We start from the raw sequence: 11,307 nt of genomic DNA on the forward strand, positions 1-11,307 counted from the left end.
GTCGCCGACCCCGCCGCGGTGATGTCTTGCAGTTTCTCTTTCATCCGTGTCCCTGACCTTTTGGATTGTGCAACTGCCATTCACACGGCTTAGCGGGGTGCTACTGTCCTACTCATACCGTGGCAAGCCCCTTTTTCGGTTGTGCGCTAACCGCAGCGCTGTACAAAACATCTCTTTGAGTTATTGCCTCCCTGCCATGTTCAGCTCTTGATAGGCGTGATGCAGCCTCCGGAAGGTGTGCAGGTCGACCTGGGCAAGGCCCAGGTCATTGACCGTGCTCCTAAAGTTATCAAGGAATTGAAATTTGGTGTTCTGTAAGAACCCCGGCCGGGTATCGCTTGCGGGTTGTCTGATGACCATGGCTGACCCTTTCGCGCGTGACTCATATAGGTCCAACGATGATATTGTCAGCCAAGGTGTAGTCGAGGTCTCCGACCGGAAGTTCTTTGACCTCGATCGTGATAGATCGGTCGTTGCCCATGGCCCCCTCGATTCGCGCATGGGTGTATCAAGCAAAACCGCATCATGTCAAACATGTGGTGGCGCCCTTCAAGTCTGTAACGGTCATTTCGGCCACGTGAAACTCGTCCTGCCCTCGTTCCATGTAGGGTATTTCAAGCGTGTCATCACCATCTTGCAGGAGATTTGCAAAGAATGTTCGCACATTTTGCTCCCGGAAGGCGAACGCCGTGCTTTTCTCCGTGAAATGCGACGCCCGGGCCTGGATAATTTGAGAAGGTTACAAATAGCGAAGCGCATCAACGAGCGTTGCCGTAAGACTCGGAATTGTGATGTGTGCGGTGCCATCAACGGTGTAGTCAAGAAGGCTGGAACAAGCGCGCTCAAAATCACGCACGATAAATTTCGTGCCTTCAATGCCTCTACCTCTATGAAGAAGATCCCGCCCCCTAGCAAGATTGTTTTCGATCGATCGTTCGAGGAAGCTAGGAGCCATAATGCGGAAGTTGAAAAACATTACAAAAAAGCGCAGGATGATATGAATGCCTTGCGTGTTCTAAACCTCTTCAAGAGAATTTCCGATACGGACTGCGAACTATTGGGATTGGACCCGAAGGAAGCCAGACCCGAAATGTTTCTCTGGCAGTATATCCCTGCACCACCTGTGTGTATCCGTCCTTCCGTAGGCCAGGACGCTTCCTCCACCGAGGATGACCTGACTGCCAAGTTGGGTGACATTGTCCAGAGTAACATCAATCTTAAAAACGCATTGCTCAAGGGTGCCCCCGTTCAGACGATCATGGAATGCTGGGACTACATGCAGCTTCAGATTGCGGTCTATATCAACAGTGACGTTCCTGGTTTGAACAAAGCAGACTTGGGAAAGCCCATACGTGGTTTTGTGCAACGACTGAAAGGAAAGCAGGGACGATTCCGTGGTAATTTGTCAGGAAAGCGTGTTGATTTCTCTGGTCGAACTGTCATTTCGCCTGATCCGAATTTGCGAGTCGATGAAGTCGCTGTTCCAGAACTAGTGGCCAAGAACATGACTTATCCTGAGGTGGTCACACGGTACAACAAGGAGAAGCTGCAACAGAGGGTTCGGAACGGAACTAAAAAGTGGCCAGGAGCGAACTACCTTGTTAAGAAAGGCTCAACCTTCAAGACCTTCCTCAAGTACGGTAGTCTCAACATGATTGCCGATCAGCTGCAGGAGGGAGACGTTGTCGAGCGCCATATCGAGGACGGTGATATTGTGCTTTTCAACCGTCAGCCCTCTCTTCACAAGCTCAGTATTCTTTCTCACTTCGCCAAGGTCCGCCCTCACAGAACTTTCCGGTTGAACGAGTGTGTCTGTAATCCATACAATGCCGATTTCGACGGAGACGAGATGAATTTACATGTACCTCAGACTGAAGAAGCGAGAGCCGAAGCCATGGAGTTGATGGGCGTGAAAAACAACCTGGCAACCCCCAAGAACGGCGAACCTATTATTTCCGCCATCCAAGATTTCATCAGTGCTGCGTACATCTTGAGTAGTAAGGATAATTTCTTCGATCGGCGCTCGTTCACGCAGTTATGCCTCTACATGCTTGGCCCGGAAACTCGCTTCGACCTTCCTCCACCCGCAGTGCTCAAGCCACAGATGCTTTGGACCGGAAAGCAAGTTTTCAATATTCTCATGCGTCCCAACAAGGACGACCCTGTGATGGTCAACTTGGATGCTGCATGCAGAGAGTATAAACCCCCGAAGGATGGCCGCCCGAAAGATTTGGACCCGAAAGACGGGTGGCTCGTGATTCGTAATTCGGAGGTGATGTGTGGTGTGATGGACAAAGCTACTATTGGTTCCGGAAAGAAGGACAATGTCTTTTATGTCATGCTGAGAGATTTCGGTCCTCCAGCAGCAGCAGAGGGTATGAATCGCTTGTCGAGGTTATCCGCGCGTTGGTTTTCAAACATCGGTTTCTCAATCGGTATCACAGACGTCTACCCAAGTGAGAAGCTACTACAGTCAAAGCATGACTTGGTCGAAACGGCATATGCACAGTGCGACGAAGTCATTGCCCAATACAAGGCGGGTACCCTGGAGACATTCCCTGGATGTGACGAGTTGCAAACTATGGAGAATAAGCTCTCTGGTATTCTCAGTAAGGTCCGTCAGCAGGCCGGTGACGAATGTATCGCCCAGCTCAGCAAGTACAACTCTCCGTTGATCATGGCTACGTCTGGATCCAAGGGTTCCAGTATCAACGTGTCTCAGATGGTTGCCCTCGTCGGTCAGCAGATTATTGGTGGTCAACGTGTGCAGGACGGTTTCCAAGATAGAACACTGCCTCATTTCCCGAAGAATGCTCGCCAGCCCCCGTCGAAGGGTTTCGTCCGTAATAGTTTCTTCTCTGGGTTAGAGCCTTATGAGTTTATTTTCCACGCCATGTCCGGTCGTGAAGGTCTGGTCGATACGGCCGTCAAAACCGCCGAAACCGGTTACATGTCGCGTCGTTTGATGAAGTCCTTGGAAGATCTCTCTTCACGGTATGATGATACTGTGCGGAACTCTTCCGGCCATATCGTTCAGTTCCAGTATGGCGATGACAAGCTGGACCCCGTGGATATGGAGGGCAAGGCGAAGCCTGTTCATTTCGATCGGACTTTCATTCACTCTGAAGCAACCACCTATGATAATGACGAGCGCAGTTTGCAGCCCGCCGAGATCATGGAAGTGTGTGAGGAGATGCTCTCAAAGGAGCGCGCTAAATTGGTCCGGAAAGATCTGCTCGACGTTGAACTTGGCTACATGGACCGGTCTAACCACGGCATTGACCAGTTCGAAAGCGCACGCGACTTCCTCGAGTCGATCCAGCAATATGTTTCCACCAAGGCAGACAAATTGATCTCCAGAGGCGGTGACATTGATCCTTCTGATGAGAGGAGTCAGCAGGGCTTGAACCATACAGGCAAGTTGACCGAAACGACGCTCAGGACCTTCATCTCTGCATGTTTGATGAAATACAAGAAGGCTCAGGTGGAGCCTGGTCATGCAGTGGGTGCTGTTGGTGCCCAGTCTATCGGTGAACCCGGTACTCAGATGACGTTGAAGACTTTCCATTTTGCTGGTGTCGCTGGTATGAGTATCACTCAGGGTGTTCCTCGTATTAAGGAAATTATCAACGCTTCAAAGGAAATCAGTACGCCGGTCGTGTCCTGTGAACTGGTAACCAAGGATAATGTTATTGCGGCTCGGATTGTGAAGGGACGTATCGAGAAGACATATCTCCGGGATATCACCCACTATGTCCGAGAGACCTGGACTGGCAAAGAGGCATACATCACGGTCAAGATTAACTGGAAGACCATCCAAGACTTGGCGCTCGAATTGAAGATCCATGATATCCTTGCTGCCATCAAGAACCATAGACGCTTTAAGTCCGATGACTTGAAGTTCCGTTGCCAGCGGTCACATATTCATATCCATATGGATGTGGATCCTGCCAGCAAGCTCGGCCTTTCGAAGACGGAGATTGCCGCGACGAGTGCTGACCCCTTCCTGCGTTTGAAGCATCTCAAGCGCCTACTTCCCGATATCCAGGTTCTCGGTCACCCTCAAGCCTACCGTGCGATTATTCGGACGGATGACACGTCGACTACCAACACCCTCCTTGTGGAAGGCTACGGTCTTCGGGCATGTATGAACACGATTGGGGTTGACGGTCTTCGCACGTCTACCAATAACGTGATGGAGATGCGCGAAGTCCTTGGTATTGAAGCCGCCCGGACGACCATCGTTCGTGAAATCAGTGAGGTGATGAAGGACATGGACATTGATCCTCGACACATGCAGCTTCTGGCTGATGTCATGACTTACAAGGGTGAAGTGCTGGGTATTACACGGTTCGGTCTTGCCAAGATGCGTGACTCTGTCCTTCAGTTGGCCTCCTTCGAGAAGACCGCCGACCATCTGTTCGACGCTGGTGGAGCAGGCCGTACCGACCTCGTCGAGGGTGTCTCGGAGTGTATTATCATGGGTAAAACGGTGTCTCTAGGAACCGGTGCCATGGAAGTGGTCCGTCGGATGAATTTCTTCGAAGGGCAGATCGGAGCCAGGAAGACCACCTTTGAAGACACTTGGAACGACGTCTGCGAAGTTCCTCTCAAACCGAAGAAGAAAGCTCGGGCGTGATAGTGTAATATTCAAAAGTGCTAATAGGTTTGGCAGTTTGCTACTTATAAAAGTGCATCACACGGCGTTGGATATATCAGTGTGCATCTGTCTTTTTGGCTGTTCATGATGTTTTGCGCATTAGCGATACTGAGGTAGTGATGGATGGGATCGCCCTCCTTGTACTATTGACTACGTGTTATTGTTACCATATGAATCAAACGATGATATGTATTTCATAATCAGCCTTATATACTCTGTAATATACAGCACCTGTGTAGAGAACATGTAGGGAATCACTTACCAAATCGGGTTATATTAACAGATGCCCCACCCCAATGATCTCATACTAGCAGTTAGGACGAAGTACCTTTCAAGACTCGTCCCAACCCTCCATCTGTACCTCTTCACCTTCAAATCACCCCTACCTACACAATAACCCCTGCATAGTGAATAAAATATGACATCCCCTAAAACCCTCCAATCAACCTACCGTCTACACTCAGGCCACGAGATCCCCATCCTCGGCTACGGCGTAAGTAAACCCATACTCCCCCCATGAACTCTTAACAATAACACCCCGCAAGGACAGTCACTAACCAAACCCCCAGGTCTATCTAATGTCCGTCTAACCCTCACCTCAAACATATCCCTCAACACTAACCAGAGTGAAAAACCAAAAGCTCCCCTTCAAAAACCGAAAGCCCCGTCCTAGAAGCCTTCAGCACCGGCTACCGCCATGTATACACTCCCCCTTTCTACCAGAACGAAAACATAACATGCAAAGACTAACAGCAAGGATAGGTCGACTCGGCAATCATGTACCGAAACGAAAAGGCCTGCGGTCGCGCAATCGCAAAGTCAGGCCTAGACCGCTCCCAGATCTTCTTTACGACCAAGATCCCGCCCGGGTCTATGGGGTATGAGAGGACTAAGTGGGCTGTCGAGAGTAGTCTTCGGGAAGCGGGGGTGGATTATTTCGATCTGTATGATTTCCATTTCTTTTTTTTTTCTCCATATACCATATAGTCTTAAGCAATTCCTACATTATAGAATGATAACTAATGCTAAAACAGGATTCTAATCCACGCCCCCTACGGCGGCAAGGAAGACCGTCTAGGCTCATGGCGAGCACTTGTCGAAGCCCAGAAAGCCGGGCAAACGAAATCAATCGGTGTCTCCAACTACGGAATCCATCATCTTGACGAACTAGAGGAGTACATCCAACAAGGAGGTGGCGGGGCCATCGACGTTGGACAATATGAGATCCATCCGTGGTGCGCGCGCGAGGATATCGTCGAGTGGCTTCAAGCGCGGAATATTGTTGTCGAGGCTTATTCGCCGCTTGCGCATGGGACCCGCATGGGTGAGGCTGTGTTGAAGGAATTGGGGAAGAAGTACAATAAGTCGCCTGCGCAGATTATGATTCGGTGGTGTTTGCAGAGGGTGAGTTTTCCATGCTTTTTTCTTTTCGCTGGTTCCTTCTGTTCTGTTCTGTTCTTGGATGGAGTTGGGGTGGGCTAATTGGGTGTTGGTTTGTAGGGTCTTGTGCCTTTGCCGAAGTCTGCAACTCCTAGTCGCATTAGGGAGAATGCAGAGGTGTTCGATTTCGAGTTGGATGAGGAGGATATGAAGAGGCTCTTTACGGGGGAGTATGACCCTACAGATTGGGATCCTACACTTGATTTTGATTAGGTGGTTTGTTTAGGGTTGTAGGGGTAGGGGTAGATCTATATGGATGATGAATTTATGCTATTTTGGTACATTTGTATTGCCAATCCGTATCTACTATATAGTTTATTATAGTTGCGATTGATTATGAGGGTATAAGGATGTGATAGATTACCGTAAACGGAAAGGCAAGGGCACCACCCGCGGGGCTGCTTAGATATGCTTAGCAATTCAACGGCACGGACTGCCCGAAAGTTTCCCTCCTCGCGACAACCCATTTACCTCCTCCCCAAATCCCCCCCATATTGCAACCAGACTATACCCTATCCCAGTCATAGTCTGATATCCATTCAACAGCGACCATGAAACTCATCCTCTCCACCTCGTAAGTGGCGATAAACCCCCTGCGGCAACAAAGATTACCCCTCCGCGAAAAGAACCAACCCCGCAGGCGCGCAAACCCCGAATCGACATACATACTGACAAAATACTGGGCAGAAATCTTATGACATCCGGAGGTCACACTGTCATCCGGCAGGCCTCGACCGAAAAATCCAACGTTGAGCTGATTAATTCGCTGCGGTCAAATTTCCAGACGGCGCAACAATTATCTTCGGCCGAGACGACAACGACCCCGCGGTATCGGGCTTGGACCCGGGAAACCGAAGACGGCCTCTACATTCCCGCGATTGATTTCGCGCAGCGTGGGCTGGCAGAGGAGAAGGCGCAGTACGATATCACGGTCAAATTGTTCTATTTGCCGGGGATTCCAGCGTCGCGACGATGTGCGCATACGAGGGAGGCAATTGATTTGGTCTTGAAGGAGTTACATGTGGATTCTATTGATCTATTGATTGTTTCTTTCCCCGGGATTTTGTTCGATGCGGAGGATGATAGTGAAGAGGAAGTGGAGTCTGATACTGGGAGTGAGGAGCCAGATGACTTTGACAGCATGATCCGCACGTGGAGGGTTCTCGAGGATCTGCAGGAGAAGGGCATGATTTCTCAGCTAGGTGTGGCGGAGTTTGGTAGTGAGAGACTCGCCCGGTTCCTGCCGCATACGAAGGTCAAGCCCTCTGTCGACCAGATCAACCTCAAGGATTGCTGTGTCGTGCCGAAATCATTGATTCTCTATGCGAAATCAGAGAATATCCAGCTCCTCACCCACAACGACTGCATGGACATCCTGCCCATCGGTACCACACGGGAACTCCTTGGCCCGGGAGAGAAGGGCGCCGGTATTCTTGCTTCCACTCCGGATGCGGACGACGGTATCCAAGGTGATGTCGAGCCGCAGTGGGTGGTCAAGTATACGGCTGTTGTCAAGGACCGCGGCGTTGTCGAGAACAAGGGGTATTTCGCACTCGCCGATATGGGAACCTGCGTCAAGGCTCGTCAAGAATGATCGATCCTCCTTTCTCTCCCTCTCTCGCCATTCCCCCGTCTGTCTATTCCCAGATTCCCCCATCCGAGGCGTACCTCATCTCCAGCATTGTGACGATAAAGCGTGGCGTTTGTCATTGACGATGAATGAAAGCATGATTCCTCCCGCAAAACTTCTCGATCGTAATCCCAACTCCAACCCATAACCCATAATCCCATAGCACATTAACTGAGAGACAAAAGTAAATAAAATTCACCCAATCATGCTCCTCTTGCGCCCTCTCATCCTAACATCCTGCAACCTCTTCAAAGTAATCGCAGCACCCTTATAACTATCCTTATACCCCTCAAGCACTTCCTCAAAGTACTTCTCAGCCTGAGGATGGGTACTGCCAAAAGCCCTCTCAAGAACATACAAATCGACCGCACGATCTTCCTCGGAAGAACTCTGCCCCGCCAACCCAAAATCAATCAAAACCACATCCCCCTGCATGGCGGGACTCTCCCCAGCCCCAGTATCGACATCCCCGGTCCTAAGAATCAAATTACTCGTCGTCAAATCCCCATGAATAACCCCAGCTTTATGCAATCCCCCAACAACACTCCCAATCTCCCTCATCAACCTCCTAACCTTCTTCTCCTCCCTCTGCAACTCCTCCTCACTCAACGAACCCCCAGAAGCCTTCATAAACGCCTCCCACCTCTCAAAAACGACCCTCACAACCAACCCCTCAATCCACTCCATAAGCAACCACGCGCCTCCATTCCCATTCTCCCCACCTTGTCCTTCCCAATCCAACGCCAACACCGCAGGGACATTAACCCCCTCCCGAACGAGCTTCACCAAACACCGCGCTTCCTGGAGGATGCGCTGGCGGGTCAATCGGCGGTCGAGGATGGGGTGGCGGTAGGGTTTCGAGGGCCGGATTTTCAGCGCCGCGGGAGTGTTGGTGTTTAGATGGACTGTTTTGTAAAGGTGGGCTTCAGCACCTTGTGTAAGGAGCGTTGGTTGTGGGGTCGTATTTGTGAATGGTTTTGGTAGTGGGGGTGGGGTGTAGGGATCTTGGGACATTTTGGGCGTTTGGATTAAGTCGAATTGAGCTGGTGTGTTGCTTGTTTATTTTTTGGGCTTGGATTGGTGGTTGCGATTGTGACGCTGAGGTTTGGTTGATATGATGGTATGGTTGATGTGGTGAGTGCAGTGAGTTGGAAAAAAAGTTACCGGGTTGGAGGTTGCTTGGTGGGGGTGCCCTTGTTGCCTGAGGGGTGAGGCATCAGTATATAGTGGAGGCGTGTTTCTTGGTGTACAATGGAATGGAAGGAAATGACGTGTAAGAATATGTGTACTTTTGATTATTCTTCTAAGCGCTAGGTTTAGAGCATTATTTCTAGGCTATCATTTGAGGTTTTCTGTTCGTCACCCTATACGACATTCGTGAGATATCTTCCGGCGGCGAAGTACTAGTAGATGAAGCCCTAAGTCATAGATTGCGGCAGCATCCAACAGATTAGATCATCCGGAGATTGTAGACTTAGATATTAACTTAGTATGCAACCATCTATAGTGAGAAGACTTAGATGTCTGATTTAAATGATTCGATATTTAACAATATATATTAATTAGTATTATTATAAGTATATCAAGAATTATAATCTATAGAAGACCATATTATCTGCCAGAGCGTTCAGTGGCCGGAGAGAGATAGCATTGAGTTTCGACTCTATCTGCCGATCTTTCCAGAAAAGACGTGAATAATTATGGGGTATATTTTAAGTTTCATCTTGGCTTGTACTATTGACTACTCATTGACTATTAATTGACTATTGATTGACTATTTGATGACTATCTCGTGGCTGACTATTGATCCGCTGAAAGTTTTCACCAACTTCTTACGCGTGAAGGACTCGAGGAAAAGATAAGCAGCGCAAAAGAGCTTTAGTTTTCAGCGCTCCCTTTAGCGAATTGGGAACCTATTTCCAGCTGATCTATCGTCGCTACTTCTATTGGACAACTCCTGGACTTCAAATGTGTTGATCTCCCTGGAACAGCAACAAAAGATCAACGGGCTATTGAAGTCTCAAATAAAAACAATATGACACCTCCACAGAGCGCTTCTATAGCTGGATATGGTGGAAGATCTATGCAAACTTCTCCGAATTCTCTACTTAGTTGTAAAGAGCCTAAGACATACATTACTGAATTAGCACTCATGAAAGCTATAAAGGGACGAGTAGACCCTGCCAGAATCTTGCGTTTCAAATTTCCGTGATCATAATCAGCTGTATCATTCAGACATTCTTATATACAAAGATATCTATATTCTTCTTTTTCCCATCATTGGCAATTCGATTTCTTCAACTCTTGCAAACATGCGGTTCTTCTGGCTTCTCTCCTCATTGTTCGTCACTGCCACCATTGCAGCTCCATTGACACCAGAGGAAATGGGTTGTCCTCCTGGCGGTGGAGTGTGTACGAATCCTAATGGTTACTCAGAGGAACAACTAGCGCAAATGGAGGTCCAAAACGCAATTCTGAGACTTGCAGAAGCGTCGGGTACTACCATGCCAGAACTTGTAAGTGGTAGCTGTATCTTTGAGTCGTAGGTCTTTGGATGTTTGACCACAAGCTGACATATACATTGAAAATCAATAGTGTGCTCGACTTGGTAAGGACAAAGTGCTTGAAGGGATGAGGAAAGACCTTCCAGCCATTGTCTCACTGTGCAAATGATTCCATCCAAAGGATCTACGTGTCTTCCCGGCCTGGTTCAACAACTGCTTTATCAGCCTTACTTGACAAAGACGGGGGTGGACTTTTTAAGTTCTTTCTATCGCTATAGAAACATTGGGTGCTGGTTGGTGTTGGGAGTGAAGGCCAGCTGCCAATCGTAGCGATGCATATTCTACATGTGTTTCACTGTCAACTATTTGCTCGGCTGGGATGCAGTGTACTTCTTTTAATGGGCCTTCTCTTTTGCTTCCGTCAACTTGGTTGTACCCCCTGTTCCCCTGTCTCTCCATCACAGTGTTCAATGCCATGTAATATACGAATTTGATATCTTAATATCTATGCATTTCTGTTCAACCCGCGTCTTCATTGTCCTTTGACCTGTCCTTGGACGATTCATAGATGCCCAGGATTTGACACAACAAAAGACCAGGACACAGGCACAATCCGCTTTGTCCAAAAATATTCCATGAAACAATTGTCTCTGCCCACTAACACAAACCGTCTTCTCTCCGTGCGTCCTCGAATAAATGGCCCATTTCGTTCTAGCCAGAGTATGTAGCTACTAGAGCTCACATCATTCCCTCTAGCTGTTGTTATATCTCAGTCAGCTAAATCAACGACATAATGGGTTCTCCAATTAGTAGATTGACCAACCCCCATCAAGAAATGGGGCAAAAGTGCAAGTAGACTACTCCCTCAAACTATCTCATCTCACGAACAAGTTCTGATCTGACAACAGGCTACCACATTCGTTGGGAATAAAGAGGAAAGCACAAGGCGTCTTGTGAGATATGTGCTTGAGGGACTCGAATACAATGGCCCCTTACACGCAAAAGGCTGCATGTGGCGTTATTATGTTAGACTCGCAACTGAGACTCTGGACTACCACAATCTGAGCCTAGAA

The 11,307-nt window shown here is 48.7% G+C and overlaps 4 protein-coding genes across 4 annotated transcripts; 3 read left to right on the plus strand and 1 right to left on the minus strand.

The window, feature by feature from the left end:
• BDV38DRAFT_51397 (DNA-directed RNA polymerase III core subunit RPO31) lies at positions 1-4,877 on the plus strand. The gene is made up of 2 exons (XM_032063464.1): positions 1-314; positions 391-4,877. The coding sequence occupies exons 1-2, from the start codon at positions 220-222 to the stop codon at positions 4,637-4,639; spliced, it is 4,344 nt and encodes a 1,447-aa protein (XP_031915459.1). The 5' UTR covers positions 1-219; the 3' UTR covers positions 4,640-4,877.
• A 201-nt stretch (positions 4,878-5,078) lies between these two features.
• On the plus strand, positions 5,079-7,694 carry BDV38DRAFT_269907 (putative gamma-cysteine synthetase regulatory subunit; the record flags this gene model as incomplete). Its single annotated transcript, XM_032057050.1, has 5 exons — positions 5,079-5,153; positions 5,423-5,604; positions 5,695-6,064; positions 6,628-6,674; positions 6,788-7,694. The coding sequence occupies 5 exons, from the start codon at positions 5,079-5,081 to the stop codon at positions 7,692-7,694; spliced, it is 1,581 nt and encodes a 526-aa protein (XP_031915460.1).
• Positions 7,695-7,810: 116 nt separating this feature from the next.
• On the minus strand, positions 7,811-9,076 carry bud32 (serine/threonine protein kinase BUD32). The gene has a single exon (XM_032063465.1). The coding sequence runs from the start codon at positions 8,742-8,744 to the stop codon at positions 7,926-7,928; it is 819 nt and encodes a 272-aa protein (XP_031915461.1). The 5' UTR covers positions 8,745-9,076; the 3' UTR covers positions 7,811-7,925.
• A 966-nt stretch (positions 9,077-10,042) lies between these two features.
• BDV38DRAFT_281168 (uncharacterized protein) lies at positions 10,043-10,403 on the plus strand (the record flags this gene model as incomplete). Its single annotated transcript, XM_032059480.1, has 2 exons — positions 10,043-10,246; positions 10,326-10,403. The coding sequence occupies 2 exons, from the start codon at positions 10,043-10,045 to the stop codon at positions 10,401-10,403; spliced, it is 282 nt and encodes a 93-aa protein (XP_031915462.1).
• Positions 10,404-11,307: the final 904 nt, after the last annotated feature.

Source organism: Aspergillus pseudotamarii, assembly GCF_009193445.1.
Source record: "Aspergillus pseudotamarii strain CBS 117625 unplaced genomic scaffold BDV38scaffold_16, whole genome shotgun sequence".
Classification (NCBI taxonomy): Eukaryota; Fungi; Ascomycota; class Eurotiomycetes; order Eurotiales; family Aspergillaceae; genus Aspergillus; species Aspergillus pseudotamarii.

What these genes read in the sequence shown, in the direction of transcription:
- BDV38DRAFT_51397 (XM_032063464.1), top strand. Translation starts at nt 220, where the DNA reads ATGCAGCCTCCGGAAGGTGTGCAGGTCGACCTGGGCAAGGCCCAGGTC. An exon ending in GAATTGAAATTTGGTGTTCT is followed by an intron (nt 315 to 390) that starts GTAAGAACCCCG and finishes TGACTCATATAG; the next exon opens with GTCCAACGATGATATTGTCA.
- bud32 (XM_032063465.1), bottom strand. Translation starts at nt 8,744, where the DNA reads ATGTCCCAAGATCCCTACACCCCACCCCCACTACCAAAACCATTCACA.